At 41.1% G+C, this 25,925-nt stretch overlaps 2 protein-coding genes across 4 annotated transcripts in view; one reads left to right on the top strand and one right to left on the bottom strand.

Moving 5' to 3' along the window:
* Nucleotides 1-2,479: 2,479 nt before the first annotated feature.
* Homez (homeobox and leucine zipper encoding) lies at nt 2,480-17,644 on the top strand. 3 transcript variants are annotated; one of them, XM_026406093.2, is made up of 3 exons: nt 2,480-2,567; nt 4,165-4,230; nt 14,927-17,644. In XM_026406093.2, exons 1-3 carry the CDS (start codon nt 2,522-2,524, stop codon nt 16,522-16,524), a joined length of 1,710 nt encoding a protein of 569 aa, XP_026261878.2. In that variant the 5' UTR covers nt 2,480-2,521; the 3' UTR covers nt 16,525-17,644. The 3 variants fall into 3 exon arrangements, with proteins under 3 accessions (XP_026261878.2, XP_026261875.2, XP_026261879.2); XM_026406090.2 differs by lacking the exon at nt 4,165-4,230 and having other exon boundaries at nt 2,490-2,567; XM_026406094.2 differs by lacking the exons at nt 2,480-2,567; nt 4,165-4,230 and adding an exon at nt 8,165-8,321.
* Nucleotides 17,645-18,509: 865 nt separating this feature from the next.
* The window catches only part of Rnf212b (ring finger protein 212B), a 145,435-nt gene continuing 138,019 nt past the window's right edge, over nt 18,510-25,925 (bottom strand). The window contains exons 13-16 of the mRNA XM_077800278.1: nt 22,386-22,425; nt 21,872-21,969; nt 20,770-20,831; nt 18,510-18,655 (exon numbers count right to left, since the gene is read on the bottom strand). Of these exons, the coding sequence (XP_077656404.1) occupies nt 18,593-18,655; nt 20,770-20,831; nt 21,872-21,969; nt 22,386-22,425 (263 nt within the window). The 3' untranslated portion in view covers nt 18,510-18,592. The remainder of the gene's footprint in view (nt 18,656-20,769; nt 20,832-21,871; nt 21,970-22,385; nt 22,426-25,925) is intronic.

The following is a 25,925-nucleotide window of genomic DNA, read 5'->3' as shown; positions in this document are numbered from 1 at the left end:
GAGATATAACAGTCGGTAGAGTGCTTGCCTCACATGCACCAAGGCCCTGGGTTCAATCCCCAGCACCACAACGAAAAAAAAAAAAATGAGATTCTTCCAGTTCTTCCCATATTAAACTGTTGCAGGGCTTGGGAGTAAGCTGACAGTTTTCCCTATTGTTGCCCCAAGATGGGGGCCTGGGCTGAGCCTCCTTGCACACATGCATAATGGGTGCTTCATATTTTAAATATGGACTTAAACAACTAACAGTACCACCAAGCCTTGTAAAATAGGGAAGAAACAAATACCTTGAGAGACTTTTGTATGCCTGGTCCTTTTGGTATGTACTACTGTTCCAGGATATGTCCCTATAGGCTGGCTTTTCCTCACCTTGGGTTGAGCTACCAATATTAGGCAATATGCCCTTTCCATCAAGTCCCATCCATATTTCTTACACAGAAGGGTAAGCACAGAAGGGTACACCCTAGACTGCTGCAACCAGTGACTTTCCCTAGCTAGTGACATGGGAAAGTTTGAATCATGGGGCAGGGGCCCTATTATATGTTATGCATTAAGCAATTATGGTGAAGACTCTAAAAACTGATGGTTTATGAACAGGAACAATTTGGAATATAACATGGTAGCCATGAACTGGGAAGTGCCACAAGAGAAGTCAGGGAGTTGATCCTTAAGCAACCCTCTAGGAAGGAATACTGTGTCCCTTTTCTTATCCAGAACTCAGAAATTGTCCTACACTTGTCCTATAGCCTTCCTTCTGTTCCTTTGTTTCTCTTTATGATTGTAGTTCATCACTTCTCTACATAATAAGCCCTATCTGATCAACTTTTTTCATAGAGTTATGAAACTTAATTCCCACATTCCCTTGCTTCTAACTCCTGTGTTTCTCTGGAGTTCCTTTGGATCTTGTTAATACAGGTTATAACATCAGAGACCTGAAAGGCTTATCTTAGAAACCATTAGGTTGAGGCTTCTTTACAGAGGAGCACACAGGTCCAGAGATGAGAACTGACCTCATCAGGATCAGAAAATTTGTGTGACTGAAAATGGGCTTAACTCAGCTTCCTGACTATATTATATTACCAGGCTGAGTTAGGTGTGGTGACACACACCTGTGGTGGTACACATCCTAGCAGCTCGGAATGCTGAGGCAGGAAGATCACAAGTTCAAAACCAGTCTCAACAACTGAGAAGGCCCTAAGCAACTTAGTGAAACCCTGTCTCAAAAAATAATACGTATGTGGGGGCTGGGGATGTGGCTCAAGCCGTAGCGCCCTCGCCTGGCATGCATGCGACCCGGGTTCGATCCTCAGCACCACATACAAAAACAAAAGATGTTGTGTCTGCCGAAAACTAAACAATAAATATTAAAAAAAAAAATGTGTATGTATATGTATGTGTGACATACATACACACACACACCCTGACTGAGGAACAGCCCCAAGATTTTTCATAAGAGATAACAATGTTTTATTTTTTTCCTACTAGTTTCCATTCCCTTCCTCTTCCAAGCACAAAGAAAAACAAAGGCTCTTGTTTCCCCAACTTTGGGAATTCTTTTGGAGATACTGCCAAAGAGCACTGACCTTGAGACTGAATAGTCCACCTATTGAATAGCAAACCCAGGGAAAGAATGAAAATTTGCTATGCAAATCCCCCCAAAACTAATGTTCTCACCCCAAACCCATTCCAGTAGTATTGTGCCTCATTTCAAATTCTTCATGCAGTTGCCTTTCCTTCTGGGTACAAAACTTCATATTTGAAATAAAGTTGAAATCTGAAAAGAAAACATGAGGTACTTGGAAGTATTTTTTGTTTTGGACTGAGACAGCAAGGGATTCAGAGCAAGATTCCCTCCCTGAAAACCCCCTCTAAATTACTTTCATTTCTTAAAAGTCATTTCATTTCTTAAAATTCCTATTCCTATTCTGCTGGAGAATAGGCTCTGTATAAGTTGAATGGGAAGGAGATATGGAGGAGTTGGGCAGCCCTGGTATAAGATAGCCCAACAGGATCCCACCACCATTTGGCATGGTGAGAAAGTCACCAGGGCCTAGCTGACACCCAGCACCAGCTGCTGGTGCGTTTAAAGGGAACAGATTGGGAAAAGCCCTATTTCCTATTGAGTTGGGGATCTTCTTCCTTAAGAAGCCATCTGCGTTGTATTCTGCCCCTTAAACATTGAAAGGGAAGTTTAAAGCCCCTTGCTTATCAAGGGCAACCCAAAAATAAAGGATGAGAAATATGTAGAAAAGCAAGAACCTCTGTCTGACCCATAATGGAATGATAAAAATAAATATCAAAGTACTTGCACAAAAGATCAAGTTCTAACAGGATTGACTCCCACATCACCTGAATGATGGAAGAATCCAGTTACTCACAAGGTAATGAGACAACAATGTTCCTCATAGGGAAGCACCAGCTGGAGCATAATCAGATGCCTCCTCATTACATCATAATGGCCAAGTTGTGATGTCACTGCAGAGCACCTACTCTTTCTTGGATATTGTAAGTGAAACCAGATATGTTGAAGGGAAGAGTCAGCATGAGGAGCAGGCACCCAAGGAGAGGTGAGTATGGAGCTGTTCAGGGGTTCTCTCCATAACTTATTGCCTAGGGGTTCTGTGGCCCTGACCTCTTTTCCAGGTGTCTGACATCCTAATTTAGCAATAGATTTGTCTGAACCCTTTCTTTCACAAACAACTTCAATGCAGCCTTTGCTAATCTAAGTCTACCCCAAATTCTTTTTTTTTTTAATTTCTTTTAGTTGTACACAATACCTTTGTTTTTCATTTATTTATTTTTATGTGGTGCTGAGGATTGAACCCAGGGCCTCTCACGCACTAGGTGAGCACTCTACCACTGAGCCACAACCCCAGCCCATACCCCAAATTCTTAATACTCATACTTCTGTCTAGTTAGCCCTCTTGCTTCCTGTAACATGTTACTTTAGTATTTTCTAGAAGTCAAGATACAGAATGCTGGAGCACAGTTCCCCTAATTGGGATAGAAACTCACCATATCCATTTGGATAGTACCAGGGATAGATTCAGTTTTCTGGATGCCTGAGGATACAATTTTTTTGGAGCCCCTTTTAAGAAAAAGTAAATACAAAATCACAAATTTCTCATTTAAAAAATACTTGTGTGAGTATTTTTTAAATGAGAAAAGATCTCAAGAAATTGGAATTTTTAAAAATCTGCCAAAAAATTATCTGCCTGGAAAACCTATACATTTTTTTCTATAATTCTTTTTTTGAGATACACACTCTTTAATAGCCTTTTCATATCTTTTTTTTTTTTTTAATCCGATTCTGGGGAATGAACCCAGGGACACTGAACCACATCCCCAACCCTTATTTGTATTTTATTTAGAGACAGGGTCTCATTGAGTTGCTTAGGGCCTCCTTATGCCTCAGCCTCCCAAGCCACTGGGATTACAGGTATGTGCCACTTAAAGGTATGTGCCCAGCTCATATCATTATTATATAAAGTTTCCTATAAAGAAGCTAGGTGCAGTGGCACGTGCCTGTAATCCCAGCTACTTGGGAAGCTGAGGCAGGAGGATTGAAAATTCGAGGTCATCCTGGACAATTTAGCAAGGCCCTGTCAAAAAAAAGGGAAAGAGCTGTGAGTGTAGCACATTAGTAGTAGAGTGTCCCTAGGTTTAATCACTAGTACCACAAAAATAAGTAAAATAAAAAGGATTGGGGCTGTAACTCAGAGGTACAGTATTTGCCTAGCATGCAGAAGCCCCTAGGTAACTCCCCAGTACTGGGAAGGGATAAAAAAGGAAAAAGAAAATTCAGTCTTCTTAGCATAATCACATTTTATAAATTCTTGAAAATTTAGAAAAGTTTTATCTTCACACTTTGTGGGGTTTTTGTTGTTTTTAAATTTTTTTTCCAGCACTGGGGATTGAACCCAGGGGCACTCCACCATTGAGCTACATCTTGGGATCCTTTTTTTATTTTTGAAAACAGGGTCTTGCTGAATTGCCCAGAGAACCTCGAACTTGAATCTTTCTGCCTCAGTCTCCCTTGTAGTTGAGATTACAACCACCATGCCTAGCTATAAATGACTGTTACAAAAACCTTTAGGATTTTTTTTCTTTTTTTTTTTTTTAAAGAGAGAGAAGAGAGAGAGAATTTTAATATTTATTTTTTAGTTTTTGGTGGACACAACATCTTTGTATGTGGTGCTGAGGATCGAACCCGGGCCGCACGCATGCCAGGTGAGTGCGCTACCGCTTGAGCCACATCCCCAGCCCACGATTTTTTTCAAACTTGGAAAAGTTTCTATGAAATTTCTTTCAGAAATATGATGTAAGATTTTGGAGTATTTTAAATTTGCAATGACTAATTGAGTCTTTGAATTGATGACATTATTCTTGGAAGCTATGTATTAGTTTTCTAGGACTGCTGTAATGAAACAGCACAGACTGAGTGGCTTAAACAGAAATCTGTTGCCTCAGTTCTGGAGGTTAGGAGTCCAACATCAAGGTATTGATATTATTCTGAGGCCTCTTGCATTGGCTTGAAGATAGCCCTCTTCCATACATCTTCATGTGATCTTTCCTCTGTGCATATGTTAGACCAAGACGCAAGAAAAGACCACTGACTCTAATTAAAATCAAATTAAAGCAAGCTTATTATTTCAACCGGCCAGGCTGCCTCTCCCACCCAAAACCCCGTGGGAACAAGATAGCAGCTGCAGCTTTCCTGCAGCCCAGCTTTATAGCCTAGCAAGTTACACAAAGGGGGGTTACAGATAACAAAACTCTGATGAGCATAACACAAATGGTAGTTTACATTTTTGCTGGCCCCAACATCAGAATTTATGAGGGTCATTAGAGCCTCAGAAAGGGTCGTTATCTGGCCAGGGAAGGCCAATATTTATGAGATGTCACTAAAGTTTCAGAGAAGGCTGCTATCTGGCCAGAGAGCCAGGCATGGGTGAGTTCAAGGCACGGGCAGGCATTCCAAGCAGGTTCAGAATTTACAGTAATTTATAGTAAAGCTGAAATTAGCTTTTCATGGCTTTGTGGCGAGATGGCTCCCAATTTTAAAAGAAAATCAGGTTGGGTCTATCACATACTTAATTTATTAGACATTTCTATGTCTAAATTTCCTTTTCTGGGCAACAGTCATATTGTATTAGAACCTACCCTAAAGACTTCATTTTAACTTAATTTATTTTTAAAGATCTTATGTCCAAATAGTTACATTCTGAGGCACTGGAGGTTACTACTTTAACATGAGCTTAGTGGGTACACAGTTCAGTCTATAGTACTATACCTACACGCAGATAATGTATTCACAAAAGCAACTACAAACCATGTTATATACCAGCTAAACCCAAAGTGTATCCCCAACTCAGCTTCCTTAGCCAATCCCCAAATGTCCATGGCTTCTCTACTGCCAACTAACAAAAGGGGAAATGTGATGCAGGGGAAGTCAGAAAGGAAAGAGACATCAATCTTTATTTTTTGGTACCAGGGATTGAACCCAGTGGTGCATAACCATTGATGAGCCACATCCCCAGCTCTTTTTATTTTTTGTTTTGAGACAGGATCTCACTAAGTTGCTTAAAGCCTTACTAAGTTTCTGAGGCTGGCCTAGAAGTTGCAATCCTCCTGCCTCAGCCTCCCAGTCTCTGGGATTACAGGTGTGTACTACAACACCTGGCTTTGAGACATCAATCTTTGAATCAATTACAGTTTAAATATATTTAAAATTTTACAAAAACTAACAGCCTCATTAACAGATTGTTGGGTCTCCTCCAGTGCCTTGGAAGATGGACATTAACATCTCTATATTGAGAATGACATGAATCCTCATTCTTCAGCACAAATTCCTGGAAAAACTGGGTGGGTTATTGTCTTGCTAAAGGTGGGATCCTCTGTTCAATTATTAGAGTCTAGACCTCTTCCTATTGTCCACTTTACCACCCTCTCCACTGAGTCTTCTAAATCTACAGGGTGGACTAGGGAGATTGCTCAGTGATAAGAGTGCTTGCATAGCATGCATGTTATTGTTTTTGCACTACAAAAACAACAACAAAAACAAAAAATACCTGCATAAAAATCATTGGGGTGAAACTCACAAGAAAGAAGCTTCAGTCTGCACTTCAGAACTGGATCAGAGGAGTGACTTCCTATAATGAATTCTTCCCTCTTGCCACTCCTGACTCTGAGAATGTGTCTTGAGAAAAGAAAGTTGACAAAGTTGTCTGTCGTTTACAACGCCAGGCCCATGAACTGCAATGCCCAGAATGACTTAACCAAACCCTCCAGGTCAGGCGCTTAGTTCTCACTGGCAATTCTGCCTAGCTTTCCAGCCAAACAAGCACGAATTCTTCCCAGTTAATCCAGTCTAATAAAATGCTTGGATTATGAGGAAATGACCTCTCCACTAGTAACAGAGTTGCTGCTACCTAAAATGTTTTCCCTTAATTACATATGAACTAATGGATCACGGAAATAATTGTGATTTAGGAGAAAGTCTTTTAGATACCACTAATTGCCACAGTCTGGGCACAATTCAGGAGCCACTTATCAAGCACCAACGAACTTTATTTTTAGCAAGCACACCTGGGGCACTTCCTCCGAGCAGCTCAACTGGCACTCTTCCCGCTCTTAAAGCCGATTGGCTGGGTCGCATTGGCGGAGCCAAAAGATCCCCCAATGAGCAGCTCCGTGTTCTGAAAGGGCAGGGAAATAGCCCAATGAGCTTAGCGCAGAGGAGCCAATCAGCTGGAAGTTTGCTGGGGCTGCAGTGAGCCAATCAGCTGGAAGTTTGCTGGGGCCACGTGAGCCAATCAACTGGAAGTTTGCTGTGGCCACTTTGGCTGCCGCTCTAAACAACTAATCCTGAATCAAACCTCAGGGGATCAAGAGTTTCTAGCCTTAAAGATGAGTGTATATGTCTTTCTTTTGGTTACCCCATATTTTTGCCAGATATTAGTTTGAAGGAAGTAGGATGGCTGTTAGAAATTGCTATTGTTACCAAATGTAATGAGGAGGGTTGGGGAGGCAGGGGCAAAAGAAGGGGATAGCAATAGAAAATAAAGCTCAGCGCTGAAGCGGGTAAGTTTAAGATGTCTGGCAACCCTGAAAGAGCTCTAAGACTGAGTGGAACAATGAAGAACGAAAAGTAGTTTTGTGGTTGTTTTTGGGAGACATGTAAGGAGAGGGAAGTTGTGAGGTCTGAGAATATAGGGCAAAGTCTGAAGTTTTCTATTAAATGACCTAAATAGGCAAGATGGGGCTTTTGCAAAGACCTATATGAGAATAGATGAGTCACTTCTGAAGTTATGGCTTCTACGTTTTAGTCAGAAGATGGTGAATCCTAAATATATAAATTTTGGCCCAGAATTTCATACTATAAAGGATAATGCTTCATTGAAAACCTCATTTTATTGTCATCCCTCTCTCAATAGTGCAAACCAAGGCACCTAAATATGAGGCAGAGGTCCAGGTCTTCTTTACCAGGACAGGGAGGGAAGCCTGAGAGTTTGGTAGGTCCCAAAGAAGGACCGCTCCAGCACCTCGTCCTTGAGGACACCTGTCTGGTGCCAGTTTGATCCAGGAAGCGGCCCGTCTTTGGGCTCGTTTTTTTCGGGTGGCAAGACATCTGATCCACCTCGAGAATAAGTTCCCTGTTGCTTTACACACTTCGCTACAGCCAACGCTGCTGGCGGCGGTTGGGCTCTCTGCTGAGGAAGGCACAGCTCACATGTACCCCGGGGAAGGGGATGTTAAGATCTGCGGAGGGCTTCCCGCAGGAGGAAACAAATGGGAGTTGCTGGTGGTCCAGACAGTTTAGCAAGGGACATTTCTGGGAGGAAAGTGGCTCGTACTCAGAAGGTCCGGTGCGGATAGGTGGAGGGTACCATTCACAGCACTCTGGTACCGGGGGACATCTTCCCTGCCTCACACATCCAATAGCTAACCCGCAGTGGTTCACGTAGCCAATTGCAGACTTCAGCTGAGATCCACGCAGCCAATGGCCGGCCCAGTGCGCTGCGCTGGTGCCCGCCCACCTGCGACCGCCAATAAGGACTCTGGCCACCTTCGCACCGCCCCACCCATTCCCCCCGCCTCCAAGTCGCTAGAGCAGGGAGGGCAGGGCCAGGGACGCTCTTGGGGCGGGGGTAGTGGGGGGGACAGTCAGGTCCTGGCCCTCCGCGCGGGTGGGCTCGGAGCAGGCCGCACGGGGCAGCAGCATCACTCCCATCTGGAGGCTCCTTGCCCTGTTCCCCTCTTACCCACCCACACCCGGCCCGTGGTGCGAGGCTGGGAGCCGCCGCCCGGGCTGGACCGCGGTGAGTGATCCCCAGCCCCTCGGACTTCCCTTCCTAGCCGGTGTACAATCTCCGACCCTCAGAGCCCCATTCTCCTCGAGGAGAATAGTAGGTTCGAAGTCGTCCGATTCTCTCCGCTTTCTTCTCTGGACTTTTTGATTCCTCCTGTTGTAACGGGGGAGAAGGGGGTGTGTAGGGAGGAGGGGAAGGTTGGGTTGGGACGCCCTTGGAGAGGAAAGGATTGAGATTCGCTTGCCTCCTGGGGCTCACCATCCCAAGTGTAGCAACTTTTTGTTCTCTGACCCAGTTCAGAGCCTTCTAGACAGCTTGTGAAATGGAGGATAGGAGAAACGTTTCCTTCCCAGGCCTTCCCTCCCACCCCATCCCCATGACTACCTCAACACACGTACAGAACCTGAATTTACTTCTAGGGAGCAGTGGCCTTTGGGAATGAAAGGTTTAGAAGAAGCTGCCCCTTCTTACTCCCGTGCCCAGCTGTAGTCAGAAAACCAACCAGGAAACTGAGAGTCCGAGTCCTCAGAGGTTCCTGGTGTTGCGTACTAGTCTGAGACTTCTAAACTGAAAGAAGACTAAAGCTGAGACCCGTTTGGGCCCAAATCAGGAGATCTTTTTTTATCCTATGAGCCTCCTTTATCATTCATCTGAAGACCTTTTATATGATTAGACAGATAGATGGCAGTAACTGAAAAAGTTGGGAAGTTAAAAATAATGCATACATATCTTAATTATTATAATTCAAAGTACATTCGTTTCACAGGCCTTTTGGTGTAGTGCTGAGGCTGTTTTGTGTTAAGTCTGCTGACTGGAGTACCCAATTACCTTTTTAGTATTAACTACACAAGGGACTCTTCAAACCTGGCTACATCCTGAGAACTTTATAATATATGGATGCCTGACCCCCAACCCGGAGTAATTAAATCAGAGTAGGGAGAAGAGTGGCCTGGTTTTTAATTTTCCCAGGTAATTCTAGGATGCAGTCTGGGATGAGAACTAAACACTTTGATCATCTATGACTTTCAGTTTTGGATTCTTTAAGTGACATGAAATTAGACACTTAGGAAGCAATCTAAGTGAAGAATACTTTTGAGATGTTTGTCTCATATCCAGTCTTTTAGAGTTGTCTTGCCTACTCCTAACTTATCAGTGTTTAAATGTATACTCTCCTTGTATTATCTCTCTCCAAAGCACTTGACCCTAGTTTTTTTATAGGATAGGGGTTTTTGTTTGTTTGTTTTGGTACTGGGAATTGAACCTAGGGGGCACTTAACCACTGAACCACATCTTTTTATTTTTTATTTTGACAGAGTCTCACTGAGTTGCTTAGGGCCTAAGTTGCTGAGGCTGGTCTGAAATTTGTGATTCTCCTGCCTCAGTTTCCCAATTTGCTGGGATTACACGTGGATGCCCAGCTATAGGAACAGCTTTTTTGTTGTTGTCATTGTTGGTATTGGGGATTGAACTCGGGGCACTCGACTACTGAGCCACATCCCCAGCCCTATTTTGTATTTTATTTAGAGGCAGGGACTCACTGAGTTGCTTAGTGCCTCGCTTTTGCTGAAGCTGGCTTTGAACTTGCAATCCGCCTGCCTCAGCTGCCCAAACTGCAAGGATTACAGGCATGCACCATATAGGAACAGTTTTTAATGTAGTATTTTTCATCATATGATGTGATGTTTAGTTACATTATCTCATGTATATATGTACACACACACACATTGAGCAACAGAAGTTTTGTTGGAGTCACAATGCTGTTCCAAGCACAGACTGAATGAAATCAATGATTTTGGTGCACTAAAAAGCAGCCTACTAACCTCTACTACCCAGTTACAACTTGTGGGTATTGGTTGAATGACCTACAAGTTCAGTAGGTCATTTAAACACCCTTTCACTCTCTCCAGCTGATACTATGAATACCCTGTGACCCTTCTAAATCAAGTGGAATTCTTGTGGATCTTTTCCTATTCATGCACATCAAGCTGCTTGTTTATCTCTAAGCGTTTGCCACCATGCTTTTATTAAAGTTGGAAAGACATAAGGCAGAGGTTCTTTTTTTTTAATATTTGTTTTTTAGTTAAAGGTGGACACAATATATTTTATATTTACGTGGTGCTGAGGATTGAATCCAGTGCCTCACGCATGTTAGGCAAGCGCTGTGCCTCTGAGCCACAACCCCAACCCCAAGGCAGAGATTCTTAACCTGACTTCTTGGCTGTCAGTGAACCCTGAGTATGTGAATGTTTATTTTGGGGGAGGAGTTATTTTAACTTTCTAAGGATCTGTAACTTTTATTTGATTCTTATGATCCAAAAAGTTAAGAAGCATATAAGTATCGCGAAAAGTCCTTAAAACTACCAAAATACATTTTTAAGGTAGTACTTCAAATCTCTGAATACAGATTTTGGGAATTCAGCAGGATCATATCTAGTTTCCCACTTTAACTGTCTTCCACTTTAACCATAACCCTATGTTCAACAGGAAAGTTCCAAAGTCCTCTTTTTTCCTAGGACTGTGTGAACACTGAAGCTTAAGTTAATGCAGCCCTTTCTCTGCCATTTGCTCAGGGATGCAAAAAGCCCAAGGGGAAAAGAAGGGCTTTCTGCATTTTTTATTAGTGACTTAACATACTAGTAGGGCATATCTGGTCTATTTAATAAGGAATAAAATGTAATGATTATTCAGGAGAGATACTTACAAGCACACCTCTGCCCTAGGAGTCCTTCTCCAGCTTCGTTTCCCTTTCTGTATCCAAAATGGAGGCATGAGAATAGATACTACAGAGTCTAATTTTTTTTTTTTTTTTTTTTTTGAGGGGGCAGGATGTGCTGGGAATTGACCTCTGGCACTCAACCACTGAGCCATATTCCCCAGCCCTATTTTGTATCTTATTTAGAGACAGGGTGTCACAGAGTTGCATAGCGCCTTGCTGTTGCTGAGGTTGGCTTTGAACTTGCAATCCTTCTGCCTCAGTCTCTGGAGCCATTGGGATTATAGGCATGGGCCACTGCGCCCGGCTTAAATTGTGGTTTTGATTACTATAGTGTCTGCCCAACTTGTTATAATTCTCATGAGCCACTCTGGTGGTAGTTTCCTTGTAGTCTAAAGCCAGATTCTTCTGGGGAATTGCCATCCATATACCTGTGCCTTGATTTAAGCTACCATTTCATTTCAGGAGTTCTTCTATAACTCGAGTTTTATGTAAATGAAGACTGGATGTATGTGTTATTTGTATGAGTGCATATTACATTAAATATCAAGCCGATGCTATGAGAATCTGAAGTATTCAAACCACATGAATAAAAGCAAAATGCAGGGGCTGGAGTTGTAGCTCAGAGGTAGAGCATTTGCCTTATACATGTGAGGCACTGGGTTCGATTCCCAGCACCACATATAAATAAGCAAATAAAGGCCTATCAACTAAAAAAAAAAAAAAAAAAAGCAAAATGCTTCCTTGTAGGATTATAGCTGTGACTGTCTCATATTCTCATGTCAGTTCTCATCCTCACAAAGGACTAAACTGCTTTATTCCTAGGACTTATGCTATATTTTCTTCATATTTAAAGTGTGAATTGGGTGTCCTGATGGAAAAGAACAAAAAAGAGGTTAAGAAGATGTCAAGTACTGCCATCATAAAGTATTTTCCAGCTTGGATTTGATGGTGTTTCCGGGGGAGGGGGACACATTTCTAAATAGCAGTTGGCCCCTGGCCATAAAGCAGTGTCTAGGATGAAACTAGAAGGGGAAAGGTGGAGCAATTCATATGGCATTCAAAATGGATTCAAATTTTGGAAGCAATTCTCCCCAAAACTGTGATTTTTCATACATTAAAAAAAAAAAAACATACACTCTGAAATTGTATCCAAACTCCAAAATATTAAAAAGTGTAAAATTATAGGGACTGGGGATGTAGCTCATAGGTACAGTGCTTGCTTGCCTATCTGTTAAGGCCCTAGGTTCGATCCTCAGACTGCACTGCAAAAAGAAGAAAATCATTAAAATTGTAGTTTCCTCCACTGTTAGCTAGAATTTGGATTCTGCAGTCAGACTGAAAAACCATGATTTTTAAAGAATACAGTCTTTGCCCCATTTTCCCAAGGGGAGCATTAATTTATATCAGAGTCACCCATGAAGCTGAAGTAATTTTAAAAAGCTCAACTGTATTGGGCCTTTACTTTGTACTAGGCATAATGTCAAGGGCATTTTTTGTTTTAATTTAGTCAAAAACTTTCCAGGTAGATAACTTTTTTTCTGATGAGAAAATAAGGCTTACAGAGTGGTTAAATAATTTGCCTAAGGACAAACAACATTCTAGAAGTAATGAAGCTGGCAATTAACCTCAAAACTGCCACACCTCAGTCCTCCAGGTCTTCACAGTTACTCTAACCCCTTTCTATTCATAATGCCTAGCAATAGTAGGTGCTTGGTAAAAATATCTAACTGTTCACATATATTCAGCATTGTTTTTCTTTTTTATATGAGGAAACCGAGGCTCACAATTTCAGTAACTTTTATCAATTTCATATAGCTAAAATTTTAGAAATTGTAGAAACTCATTCTACATAGAGAAAAAGTGGTAGAACTGGGATTTAAACTCAGTTCATTTTTCTTGGGCTTGGGGTGTAGCTCAGTGGTAGAGCACATAATTAGCATGCATAAGGGCCTGGGCTCAATTCCCAATACCCCTAACCCCTCTCCCCAAAATGGATTTCATGTTTTTACCTGCCGTATCACACTGTTACCATTTAACCCCATAAGGTACTATTAAAGCTGTACTGCTTTTAAGATTTGCATGGCATTCAATTTGCTAGATTTAATTATTAAAGGGAATGGCCTCAAGTGCAAAAATGCTTCTGAATTTTTTTCAATTTTAAAGTCCACGGGCCTGGGGGTGTCGTTTGGTGGTAGAGCACTTGCCCAGCACACACAAGAGCTCTGGGTTCAATTCCCAGCACCTCAAAAATAATAGTAATAATAAGTAAAATCCCTGATATTATATTGTTGTAACTTTTGGACTTGATATTTATTTTCTCAGTTCATCATGTAACATTTACGTAGAAATCTAACAGATTAGTAGTATAGTAGTAATATTTATAAATACAGGTCGGATTCTCCTAAGAGGAAAGGGTGATGTGTTACAGGATCTCTCAGTCCACATAGGGAAATGAATTAAAATTGTCAACAGAACTTTCTGGGAAATAACCTGAGCAGGTATTTCAGGAATGAAACACAGTTGGGGCTATCCCTGTAGTCCCCACATCCTTAACCCTGGGAGCAGTGCTTCTGCTGGGTATCTTTTGTAAGAGCTGGCTACAATTTATAATGAACCTGTCCACAAGATGTTGAGGAGAAAGCTGAACTGAAAAGATACAGCAGGTGGCCTTTTGCCCAACCTGGAGGGGGTTGCCAGTATGGGAAGGAGCTCTCCAGGCTACCTGGAGAGAGGCTGAGCTGTAGGAAGAGATAAAGGCTGGGGGAGGGGATAACCTTTGTTAAGAGGCTGTTTTGGGGAAGGAAACATTCCCTTTTCCAGGGTGAGGGAGCCCCATTTATCCTAGATCTAAACCCAGGGTGAGGGAGCCCCATTTATCCTAGATCTCTATATTATCATCCTACTTGAGATGGAAAATAATAATAAAGGTTTCTGGTTTGAGTGTAGGGCTTGAAGGTACTCCACCTCCCAGAAGGGAAAGAAAAAGAAATGGCTGGGGGCTGGGCAGAGGACAATGCTGTTACACCTTACAGATAGTCATCAGTTATTTTCCCAACCTATCTCTACATTCAAGAGGTAATCATAATGGGCTGGGGATGTGGCTCAAGCGGTAGCGCGCTCGCCTGGCATGCGTGCGGCCCGGGTTCGATCCTCAGCGCCACATACAGGCAAGGATGTTGTGTCCGCCGAGAACTAAGGAAAAAATAAATAAATGTTAAAATTCTCTCTCTCTCTGTCCCCCTCTCTTTTTAATCATAAATTGTTAGGAGGTGGAGAGTAATAGTTCCTTTTGTTTTTGAGTCTCCTTTTGTGATACCTGTTCCATGAATTTAGACGGTGAGAGATGGGGGAATAGCTACCAGAAGCAAAGTTGAATTGGAAAGATAAAGAATAACTTTTAGCCTTTCCACGGGGCATTGGTGGTACACACCTGTAACCCCAGCAATTCTGGAGGATAACAAGTTCCAGGCCAGACTCAGCAATTTAGCAAGACCCTAAGCAACTTAGTAAGACCCTGTCTCAAAAAATATGAAGGGCTGAGGTGTGGTTCAGTGTGGTTAAGCACCCCTGGGTTCAATCTCCAGCACCAAAAAAAAAAAAAAAGCTCTTCCTTTTGAACCTCTATAGATGGTTTTTCTGTCTTGGTGAAACACTTACTAGTCATGTGACTTGGTATAATTTAAATTCTATGGGCTTTAAAAAAATGGGAATTGTAACAGCTCTCTGATGACTCCACAAGGTTCTGAAAATTAACGAGAAATTGTTGAAACACTTTAAAAGCAATACAACATGATGCAGATAGAAAGTTAATTGTTTGGTATCCAACAGTTTGGTAGAAATTGAGTGATGCGCCAAAAGAGGAGCCTCGGTGATTGAGCTGTTTCTCTTCTTATTACAGCTGTCTCTGAAGGGCACAAATCAGACCCCACCATGCCTCCTAATAAAGAGGCCAGCAGTGTTACTAGCTCACCAGCAGGGCTCATCTGCCTTCCTCCAATTTCTGAGGAGCTACAGCTTGTGTGGACCCAAGCAGCCCAGACCAGTGAGCTAGACAGCAATGAACACCTGCTACAAACCTTCAGCTACTTTCCCTATCCCAGCCTAGCAGACATTGCCCTTCTCTGCCTACGTTATGGGCTACAGATGGAGAAAGTCAAGACTTGGTTCATGGCCCAGCGCCTCCGCTGTGGCATTAGCTGGTCATCTGAAGAAATAGAAGAGACTCGAGCACGAGTGGTATACCATCGGGACCAACTCCACTTCAAATCCCTTCTCTCTTTTACTCATCATGCAGGGCGGCCACCAGAGGAGGTGCCACCTTCTCCAGTGCCACCTTCAGAACAAGTTGGTCTTGGAATAGGCCCTCTGACTTTTAGAGAGCCCCCCCAGATAAAAGGATTGAAGGTAGAACCTGAGGAGTTCTCTCATATATCAACACTGCCACTGAGTCACCAGAAAGCAAAGGAGTCCCTTTTGACACCTGGCAGTGGAACATTCTCCCAGTCAGATTTTTGGCAGGATCTTCAAAGTAGTGGCCTCTCTAAGGAACTGGCAGGCAGTGGTCCTGACTACTCACATGGTGTAGGTACTTCTTCCTGGAACCACTCCATAGCTGTCCACCAGTCACGTGCTCTGGATAAGCCCCCATCAATCTCATTACTTGCCAGTAGTTGTAAGGAGGAGTCAGCACCTAGTATGACTCCTTCTTCCTCCTCTACCTCCTCTTCGTTCAGGGTACTGGCTAATGGAGCTACTGCCACCTCTAAACCCCTCCAGTCACTAGGCTGTATCCCACAGTCACACTCACCCAAGGAACAGGCACTACCCCCACATCTGGAGCCAGCCTGGCCTCAAGGGCTACGGCATAACTCAGTACCAGGTAGGGTTGGCTCCACAGACTACCTTTCCCCAGATATGCAACGCCAACGAAAGGCTAAGCGTAAAACCAAAGAGCAGCTGGCTATTCTCAAATCCTTTTTTCTACAGTGCCAATGGGCACGGCGTGAGGATTACCATAAATTGGAACAGATCACTGGTTTACCTCGGCCTGAGATCATTCAGTGGTTTGGTGACACACGCTACGCTTTGAAGCATGGGCAACTAAAATGGTTTCGGGACAATGCAGTACCTGGTGCCCCTAGTTTTCAAGACCCAGCAATTCCTACACCACCATCAACCCGCTCTTTGAAAGAATGGGCTGAGACACCACCTCTACCAATTCCCCCACCCCCACCGGATATACGACCTTTGGAGAAGTATTGGGCAGCCCACCAGCAGCTACGGGAAATTGATATCCCTCAGCTGAGTCAGGCATCAAGACTTAGCACCCAGCAGGTACTGGATTGGTTTGACTCTCGATTACCTGAGCCAGCTGAGGTGGTAGTTTGTCTAGATGAAGAAGAGGAAGAGGAAGAAGAGGAACTGCCGGAAGATGAGGAGGAAGAGGAAGAGGAAGAAGATGATGAGGAGGAGGATTATGTGATCATACAGGACTGAGCGAGGGAGGGATTTTGGGAAGGAAAAGATCTGTTACTAAAAGATGAACCAAATTTTAGTAACTTTAAACAAAGAAACTACATTTTTTAAATTACCTTGTGGCAAAGAATTTAAAAGCTTTTGTATTCTTCAGGTTGGGTGATGGGGTTGTAGTAAGTTGAGGGTGGACCAAGGAGGATGATCATAGTATACAAAATCAGGGATTGGATCAGCAAATAATCCAGTACTCGAGCCACATGTAGAGGAGGCCAAGAACCTGGGTCAGGAAATGTCTCCTGTTCTTGTATAGGCTATTCTTTTCCCTTAGTGTACTACAGAAAATAGACCTCAGCTACACATATATAGGAGGCCTGGAAAGAAGGGGTAAAGAATTCTGATTTAAATAATATTTCTAATGAATCACCAATCCCACCATTTTCCCTGGAATATAAGACTGCCTTGTACTGTTTCCTTCCTCTCTGAGCACAAATTCTGTATAATGCAGTTAAGATTCTCAATAGGTACCAGGCCTTGTCAGAAATACTCTCTCTTATATCAATTTGATGGCTCTGTGTTTTACCTGCTTCATCACCGAATCACTGGTGGTAAAAATGTTCTCATTTTTTATACTGGGACAGCTTTGTCTTCTACCTTTTTATCTTTACAAAATCCCCTCTCTATTATTAACTATTTGTCTCAGGGTAAATCTTTCCCACAGAGTTTGTAAAAAAGTTTTAATAATAGGTAGTGAATATTTAGTCTGGATATTTATTGGAGGTGAGAATTAGGAGAGGATATCCTTTAAAAAGGTAGAATTACATTATAGAGTGATGGAGAAGAGGGGATGATTTCTCCTGTTCAAAGGAAGGATGGTAGGAAGTTCCAGGTTTGGTTTTACAAACTTGACACAAGCTCCTGTCTAGTTTGACAAAGACTGATTTTTCTTCTTCTTTCCAACCCCCACCCCAACCTCCTTGGCTCAGTTTGCATCCAAAGAGAATTTTCCCTCTCTTAACTGAATTAATTATTGATGTTTTGGAATGATTTTCTTCAGTTGGGATCATATACAAAGCAAAAAGATATCAATGGGTTAACTATCTGAAAATAAGAGTGGAAGCCCCAAATTGCTAGAATAATAATAAAAAAGCCAAAAATAAAATTGTTTCTCTTTTTTCCACTTTACCATGCCTATGGTTTAGAGATTAATGGAGCCAAGTCCATTAACATTTCTGATTTAGGGGCTGGGAGTGTGGCTCAAGTAGTAGAGCACTTTCCTACCATGTGTGAAGCCTTTAGTTTGATCCCCAGCATTGCTTTTAAAAGAGTTCAGGTTTAGTATACATTTTATTATTTGAAGGGGCAGGACTTGAGGTAAACTAAAAGAACAAAAACTAAAAGGCAGTAGGTTGGAATCTGTCACCACACATGTTGTTTTCCAGTGGTCAGATGATAATGATTAAAATTTCTGAGGTCTCAGCAGTGACAGATTCAACAGGCTTGGAGTTAACTCCATTGGTTCATCCATACCATTCCAGAACATAATGAGTTGCAACAGCCATAAAAGAGCATCTACTTTATTATCTATATCTTCCAATAAGCTGTATATCTGTGTCTCCAATTATTTTAACAAAGGAAAATCAACATATTTAATAGTAAATAGGTGTAGAGAAACAAAAAATAGGAAAAGCATAATAGGGTAAGAACAAGAGTTGGTACTTGATAACATGGGCATGGTAAAATATACCCAAAGCTAAAAAATGAAATCCAGAAATGAAACAAGTTGATGAATATATTATCCAGTCTCCTCACTTCCAAGCATGATGCCAAAAATTAATTTTATACCCTTAGTTTCAAATTGTTAGGAAATGAAAGGAGTAATGTACTTTCTCAGGGGGAAACATCATTAGTCTTATTTAGACCTAACCACTTTCCTGAGAGGTAATATCAAGTATAAAGATCAAAAGGAAATAAGATACAGAATGAAACCAGGAAACAAAACAGGGGCACATTTCCAAGGTCATCTCTGCTAATGAGTACTGGATACTACAGTCCATCCTTCAACAATATGTATAGATGAGACCTTGATGGCTTATCTGGAAGTGGTCCATTCTCTCTCCCTGGCTAATACCATCTGCCTCTGTTGGTAGAGAGTCTGCAGCAAAGAACAAGAAGGCAGATTTTGAGTGTTTATAAACAACAGAAAAGGCTAATAAGACCCTGTTAAGCTATTACATGAAGTTTATTGGGACATAAACCACCCCTGTTGCTTCCCCCATGACTTTTCCCCATTGCATAATGATTAAGCTTTCCAAACAGATTTGTACATTTTTTGTGACAAGGCTTTGTTGCTACCTATGAAGCTCTCTTTGAGTATTTCAATGGTTTATAATAATTTTTTTTTTTTTTTTGGTATTGCGGATTGAACCCAGAGGCCCTTTACCACTGAGCCACTTCCCTACATCCCTAGCCTGTTTTTTTATTTTGAGATAGGGTCTCACTAAGTTGCTGAAGCTAGCCTTGTACTTGCTATTCTGCCTCAGCCTTCTGAGTTGCTGAGATTACAGGGATGCATCATCACACCCAGCAAGAAGGTAGAATTCTTATGTCTCTGGGAGGATGCACTTTCTTCAAATTTTAATATTTACTTTTTACTTGTCGTTGGATGGAACCCAGGGCCTCGCCCGTGCTAGGTGAGCGCTCTACCACTGAGCTACAACCCCAGCCCCAAAAACTATTTTTAAAAACTTTTTAAAGTTTTTAAGTAGATTAGGCCAGGCACACAGCTGAAATCCTAGCAACTTGGGAGGCTGAAGCAGAAGTATTACAAGTTTGAAAGCATCCTTAACAATTTATAGAGGCCCTAAGCAGCTTAGACCCTGTCTCAAAATTAAAAAACAAAACAAAGAAACCCCAACTTCAATAAGTAATTCATTGTCAATCTTTTATTTCTCTTCCACTGCCTGTTCTACTAAATTACATTAAAACAAAATCCAGACATCATCTAACTTCCCACCATACAAAATTTCATATGTATCTACATAAAATAAAAACAATAACAATGTCGTCATATCTTAAAAAATACCCAATGCTAAAAATTGTTTAATTTTGATACTGGGTCTACTTTGTCTTCTACCTTTTTATCTTTACAAAATCCCCTCTCTATTAACTATTTGTCTCAGGGTAAATCTTTCCCACAGAGTTTGTGAAACAGTTTTAATAATAGGTAGTGAATATTTAGTCTGGATATTTATTGGAGGTGAAAATTAGGAGAGGATATCCTTTAAAAAAGTAGAATTACATTTTAGAGTTATGGGGGCTAGGGATGTAACTTGGTGATAAAGCCCCCAGGTTCAATCCCCAGTACTAAAGGAAAAAAAAAAATAGTAGGTTTCAAATTTCTAATAATATTTAGTTTTCCTCAACTGTCTCATAAAATTTTTTTAAATAGCTTATTTCAATGGAGATCCAATTTAGGACCATATATTTATAGTTGTTTTATAGGTCTCTTAAGTCATTTTCCATTTGTAGGTTAATCCCTCCATTTGTGAGGATCTTAGAGAGGGATATTATTTCCCCAGTGTTGCCTCTTAAGGCTTAGATCCTAATTTCTTGCTGATGAAATAAAGGGCATTTTAGATTGTAGGAACAAAATATATACCAGACTTAGTATGCAGGAGTTTTCCCTGGGGACACTGGGAGCTTGGAGTGGAAAAGGACCTAAATACCCTTAAACCCCAAGCTATAAAAATCCATTTAAAAATCAAGACTGGACTTTTCATTTAATAGAGCCCTTACAAACTTCTCATTACCCTGCCCATTTCCTTTTGCTGCTTGAATCAGAATCAGTCCCATAAATTTATAAGGCATTATTCTACTTATCTCTGGAGAAATAAATGTGGTTTTTCCCAGTTCAACAGTACCTTCACCTGAAAGACACATTTCACTGAAAATATTCTCTTGTGGAACTACTGGGAATGTCAATGTGTCCTTTCTGTCCAAAACCTCTTAGTAAATCTTCTCAATACTCACTATTATGTGACTTAATTAAATAACTCAAACCAGGAAGCTAATCTCATAATAGGATAGAACCTTTGAAGTTGAGACTATCCTGGAAAATTGTTAACAGATGTTTATCAGTTGAAACCCATGTCATTTTCCACTGGTTACATTGTACTACTCTAACCTGAGACAAGAATGAGGTTGTTAGTGTGTAGGCCTAACCATATGAATTTTTATGCACAAACAAGTTGTACTAGCCAGGCTTACCTGAAGGACTGGTAGCTGGAAACCTGGAAGACTCTCTAGTGTGGTTCTGCTCTCCCTCTGACCTGAAGGATAGGATGGAATGGTGAAAGACAACTTACTTGGGCAGTTCCTCAGCAGTTACTTTTACTTGTGGATCAAGTATCTTGGTAGCTCTTAATAAAGGAACACAGAAGGGAAAAGAGTATTAGCTACATAATTTAAGAAGTAGGTTGCAGCCAGGCATGGAGGCACACACCTATAATCCAAGCAACTTGGGAACTGAGACAGAAGGAGTGCAAGTTTGAGGCCAACCTCAGCAACTCAATGAGGCCCTAAGCAACTTAGTGAGACCCTGTCTCAAAAAATTAAAGGGAGAAAAAAAATGGGGGGCTAGGGATGTAACTTGGTGATAAAGCCCCCAGGTTCAATACCCAGTACTAAAGGAAAAAAAAATAGTAGGTTACAAAATCCATTCTTTTCCTATGAAGATGGGGTACTGACAGAGCCATCTGAGATTTGAGTTTATCTTTTAATTTTTTAAAAAAACTTCTCAAATTTAAGCCCCGAATTTTTTAAATATATCTTTATATTTTATTTATTTTTATGTGGTGCTGAAGATTGAACCTAGTGCCTTACACATGCGAGGCAAGCACTCCACCACTGAGCTACAACCCCAGCCTCCTGAGGTTTGAGTTTAACTGTAAGTAGAAAGATAGGCACTGAAAAGATTTAGGCAAACTATGGAAGATGGGCTGGCATCAAAAGGGCTGGCTGGTGGTAGAGTACTTTTACTGAAAAGCACAAGGAGAAGAAAGCATGTTGGTGTTATAATTCTCAGAATTGAGTTGTTAGCATGTTCAAGATAACAAAAAAGCCAGTTTGATACTATAGACCAACCAGGCTAAACAGTAGGATTCAACTGGTAACATGGTGAGGACTATTTAGGCAAAATTCATTCATTGTATAGGAATTAGAATGACTCTTAACTATATATATATTAGAGTCAACTGGAAACAATGCTCTTTGGGGAATGAAACTCAATTTCTTGTTATCTTGGAAAATCTTCATTTTAGTATATGTGTCAGTGGTTGAAACTCCACTCCTTTGGGAATGTTTAACTTACCAGAATTGTTAGGGGTGAGGACTCTTGTGTGGCCTGAATCTCCATTTAGATATGGTTTGAAAGACAAAATCCCCTGTCCAGAGGAGGCAGATGAAGGTCTATAGAGGGGAAATAAAAGCATCAGCAGAAAAAGGGAAAGATCAAGGGCTGGGGTTGTATCTCAGTGGCAGAGTGCTTGCCTAGCATGCATGAGGCACTGGGTTCGATACTTAGCACCACATAAAAATAAATGAAATAAAGGCATTCTGTCCATCTACAACTACAAAAAAAAAAAAATTTTTTAATGTAAAAGAAAGCCAATGCCTTTAGGCCAGGGGGGGGGGGAATCCCGTTTGAAACCCAAATTAAATAATTCTGATGTACATTAAACACAATGTTATTAACCTCTCCTTTTTTTTTTTTTTTTTTACAAAACAAATTATAAACTTCAGTGGTATAGGCTAGTGGAGAAGTAATCCCAGGGATACTGGCAATGTCAGTGTGAACAGATTCCTAAAGAAAAGAAGTTACTTACCTGTAAGATAGGCTGTGAGTTGAAGCTGGTGAAGGGGTTTCTGAAAGCATAAAAATGAGCTTGTGAGATTCAGATATATTAGGAACCAGGGCAAAAGAAATGGGGATCAAAGATTTTTTTGTGGGGAGGTACTGGGGATTGAACGCAGAGGCACTCAACCACTGAGCCACATCCTCAGCCCTATTTTGTATTTTATTTAGAGACAGGATCTGACTGAGTTGTTTAGCACCTCGCTTTTTGCTGAGGCTGGCTTTGAACCAGCCTATTCTCCTATCCTCCAGAACCACTGGGATTACAGGCATGCACCCCCATGCCCACAAGGATATTTAGTATAAGTTTAGGGGACGATGTTGAGTGGAAAGTCTCACAAAATCATCTAGCAGCATCTCATAAGGATGCTTTTTTCTCCCTTTCATGAGTCTGGGCCAGGATACATCACTGCCTTGATGTGCGCTAATCTATCTGTGTTTTGCCCTCACCTCTGATGAAGATTACCAAAAACTATGTCTAAAGACAATGAGTCATTAAATTGGTGATGAGTAACATCAGTAAAACTAGTGAACAAAGAGCTCCAAAAATCATCTCCTTCATTAAAGCAATGAGAAAACTAGAAAAAATGCTCAGAGTCAACTTTTTCAAACTCTGGAAATTAGCCAGATACAGTGGTATACACCTATAGTCCCACTGATTCAGGAGGCTGAGACAGGAGGATTGCAAGTTTGAGGCCAGTTTCAGCAACTAAGCAAGACACTGTCTCAAAAAAAAAAAAAAAAAAAAAAAGGACTGGAGATGTACTCAATGGTAAAGTGCTCCGGGGTTCAATCCCCCAGTACAATGTAAAACAAAAACTCCAGAAATTAATAGAGAGCTTGTAGCAATCTGGAAAATATTTACTCAGGGGGAAAAATAGCTGAATGTCAATAAAAGCAGTAATCTTTGTGGCACTGTAACTTCTCTACTTCTCATTTCTCCTCTAGTTCCATGGTACCTTTGAAAATCAATTCTGGCAGTCATCAGAGGGAAGGAATGGGGTTGGAATTCTTTCAAAGCTTCATTCTTAGAGAACTGTCATTATTTGACCTGTATAGTAGTTTCCTGGAAGATCTCACTTGCAAAGCTGTCTCTGACTTGACTTGGAACTCAAGTTCACCAAATCTTGGAGCTCAGAGCTCACCAAGTACAAAAAAGTCTTTTCCCTTAGAAGTGTTTGTTGAAACAATTAGAGACACTTGTTTTTGGCTGCCTTAGAAGATGATTCATCATCAGCTGGGGCAACTAATAGTCTAACTAAAAAGTATAAAGGAAAAGTCAGGGAATGAGCTGTCCATAGGGGCTTTAAAAAGTTCCAATACATTCCTACAAATCTAGACGGTAATGTGCATGCCCAGGTCTATAAACAAATTCAGGAAACAACCAAGAAAGCCCTAAATGCTCACCCAGAGCTGACCCTGAAGCTGTATAAGCAGGAAGTAAAGTCAAGGCTCAGTTAAGAACTGGCTGGTTGAATGCTGAAAGTGCAAATTATGGAATATACCAAGAAACAAAAAACTGTGGCCTATACATAGGGGAAAAGGCAATTAATAGAAACTGAGAAAATCCTGACATTGGACTTTCTAGACAAAGACATCTACATCAGTTATTTTATCCAAGCTCAGTGGCAACATGCTTGTAATTCCAGAGATTTGGAGGGTTGAGGCAGGAGGAACACAAGTCAGAGGTCAACCAAGGCAAGTTAGCGAGTTCTTATCTCTAAATAAAAGGTAGAGAGCCCTGAGTTCAATCCCCAGTACCAAAAAAAAAAAAAAAAAAAAAAAAAAAATCCACTATTTTAAATATATTCAAACAAATAAAGGAGACAGGCATGGTGGCACTTTACTGCAATCCCAGAGATTTAGGAAGCTGAGGCAGGAGGATTCCAAGTTCAAGGCCAGCTTCAGCAACATAGTGAGGGCCTAAGCAACTTAGCAAGACCCTGTCTCAAAATAAAAATAAAAAGGCAGGGCAGGGCATGAACCCAGTGCTTCCAGGTTCAATCTCCAGTACCCTCACCCCCCAAAAAAATAAAGGAAACCATATCTAAAACACTAAAGGAGGGCTGGGGATGTGGCTCAAGTGGTAGCGCGCTCGCCTGGCATGCGTGCGGCCCGGGTTCGATCCTCAGCACCACATATAAACAAAGATGCTGTGTCCGCCAAATACTGAAAAATAAATATTAAAGTTCTCTCTCTCTCTCCCTCTTTCTCATTATCTCTCACTCTTTCTTTAAAAAAATAAATAAATAGATTAAAAAAATAAAACACTAAAGGAAGTGATAAGATGGCATCTCAACAGTGAATATCAATAAAGGAAAATTACATAAAAAAGAACCAAATATAAATTCTGGAGTTGAAAAGTATAACTAAATGAGAACTTCACTAGAAGGGCTCATTAGCAGATATAAGAAAGCAGAAATAGAATCAGCAAATTTAATTTTAAGTCTATTGAAATTGTTCTGGGGAAGAAAATAATGAAGAAAATTGGACAAAGTTTCAGAGACCTTGATGGGGCACTATCAAGGTTACCAATGTTTGTACAGTGGGAGTTTCAAAAGAAGTGGAAAGAGGCACAGAGGCAGAAAGAATACTTTGAAAATAATAGCCCAAAACTTCCCAAATGAGCTGAAAAATGACCTACAAATTCATGAAGCTCAACAAACCTCAAATAGGATAAACTCAAAGAAAGTTACAACAAGACATATTGTAATCAAACCTAACCTTTTCTTTTTTTCTCCTTATTAGGGTAGCTGGTGCAAATATCCGAGAGAGAGAGAGAGAGAGAGAGAGAGAGAGAGAGAGAGAGAGAGAGAGAGAGAGCGCACACACACTCTCTCTCTCTGAGTTCAAACACAAGTTTATTCACAGAGAATATCTGCCAGACTGTCCTTCTGCAAGGTGCAGCAGCCAGTGTCACTAGAATGGAAGCTTATATATCTTTGGACAAGGAACAAGAGCAAACTAGAGTTGATCTTGAGTGCAGGTGCTTGGGTAACAACAGTTTTTTGTGTTTAGGGACCTTGGGGCCAGGGGATTATGGGAACAGGGTATCTTAAGTCTCTTTCTCTTGGCAGTTTGTAAGTTTCAGTTTGGGTCAAGATGGAGTCCTAGAACCAAAATGGAGTTACTAATGTCTAGGGCCTAACACTCCTCCTCTAAAATAGGCTCTATGATAACCACCCGTACATACAGTTTTATTGTGAAGATTAAATGAACTGATACATTGTAAGATACTACACATTAATATAAGAGGTTCAATTCCTTACTTGGTTTTAAGTTCATTTAATCATTGGCTATTTTAATGAAGAACAGGAAAAAGCAAGGTATTGTCAGAGAGTAACAAGAAAGGCCTCTCTGTGAAATGGACTCAAGACCTACAGGATGATAAAGATCCAGCCAAACAAAGTGGGCAGAATTTAGGAGAGAGTGTTATCATATACCAAGGTCATCTCATTATATGAAACAATGTTCATCCTTATTTTAAATATCCCTAAAACTGTTGTGTTGG

The sequence above is a fragment of the Urocitellus parryii genome, chromosome 6 (assembly GCF_045843805.1).
Source record: "Urocitellus parryii isolate mUroPar1 chromosome 6, mUroPar1.hap1, whole genome shotgun sequence".
Classification (NCBI taxonomy): Eukaryota; Metazoa; Chordata; class Mammalia; order Rodentia; family Sciuridae; genus Urocitellus; species Urocitellus parryii.
The sequence above is the reverse complement of the archived record's forward strand: the minus strand, read 5'-3'. Positions and strand labels throughout refer to the sequence as shown.

Excerpts from the sequence above, each read along its gene's own strand:
- Homez (XM_026406093.2), top strand. The coding sequence starts at position 2,522 with ATGTTGAAGGGAAGAGTCAGCATGAGGAGCAGGCACCCAAGGAGAG. Across the intron at positions 2,568-4,164 it reads GAGCAGGCACCCAAGGAGAG|TTTTTGGTGGACACAACATC; the intron begins GTGAGTATGGAG and ends TTTATTTTTTAG. Across the intron at positions 4,231-14,926 it reads CCGGGCCGCACGCATGCCAG|CTGTCTCTGAAGGGCACAAA; the intron begins GTGAGTGCGCTA and ends TTCTTATTACAG.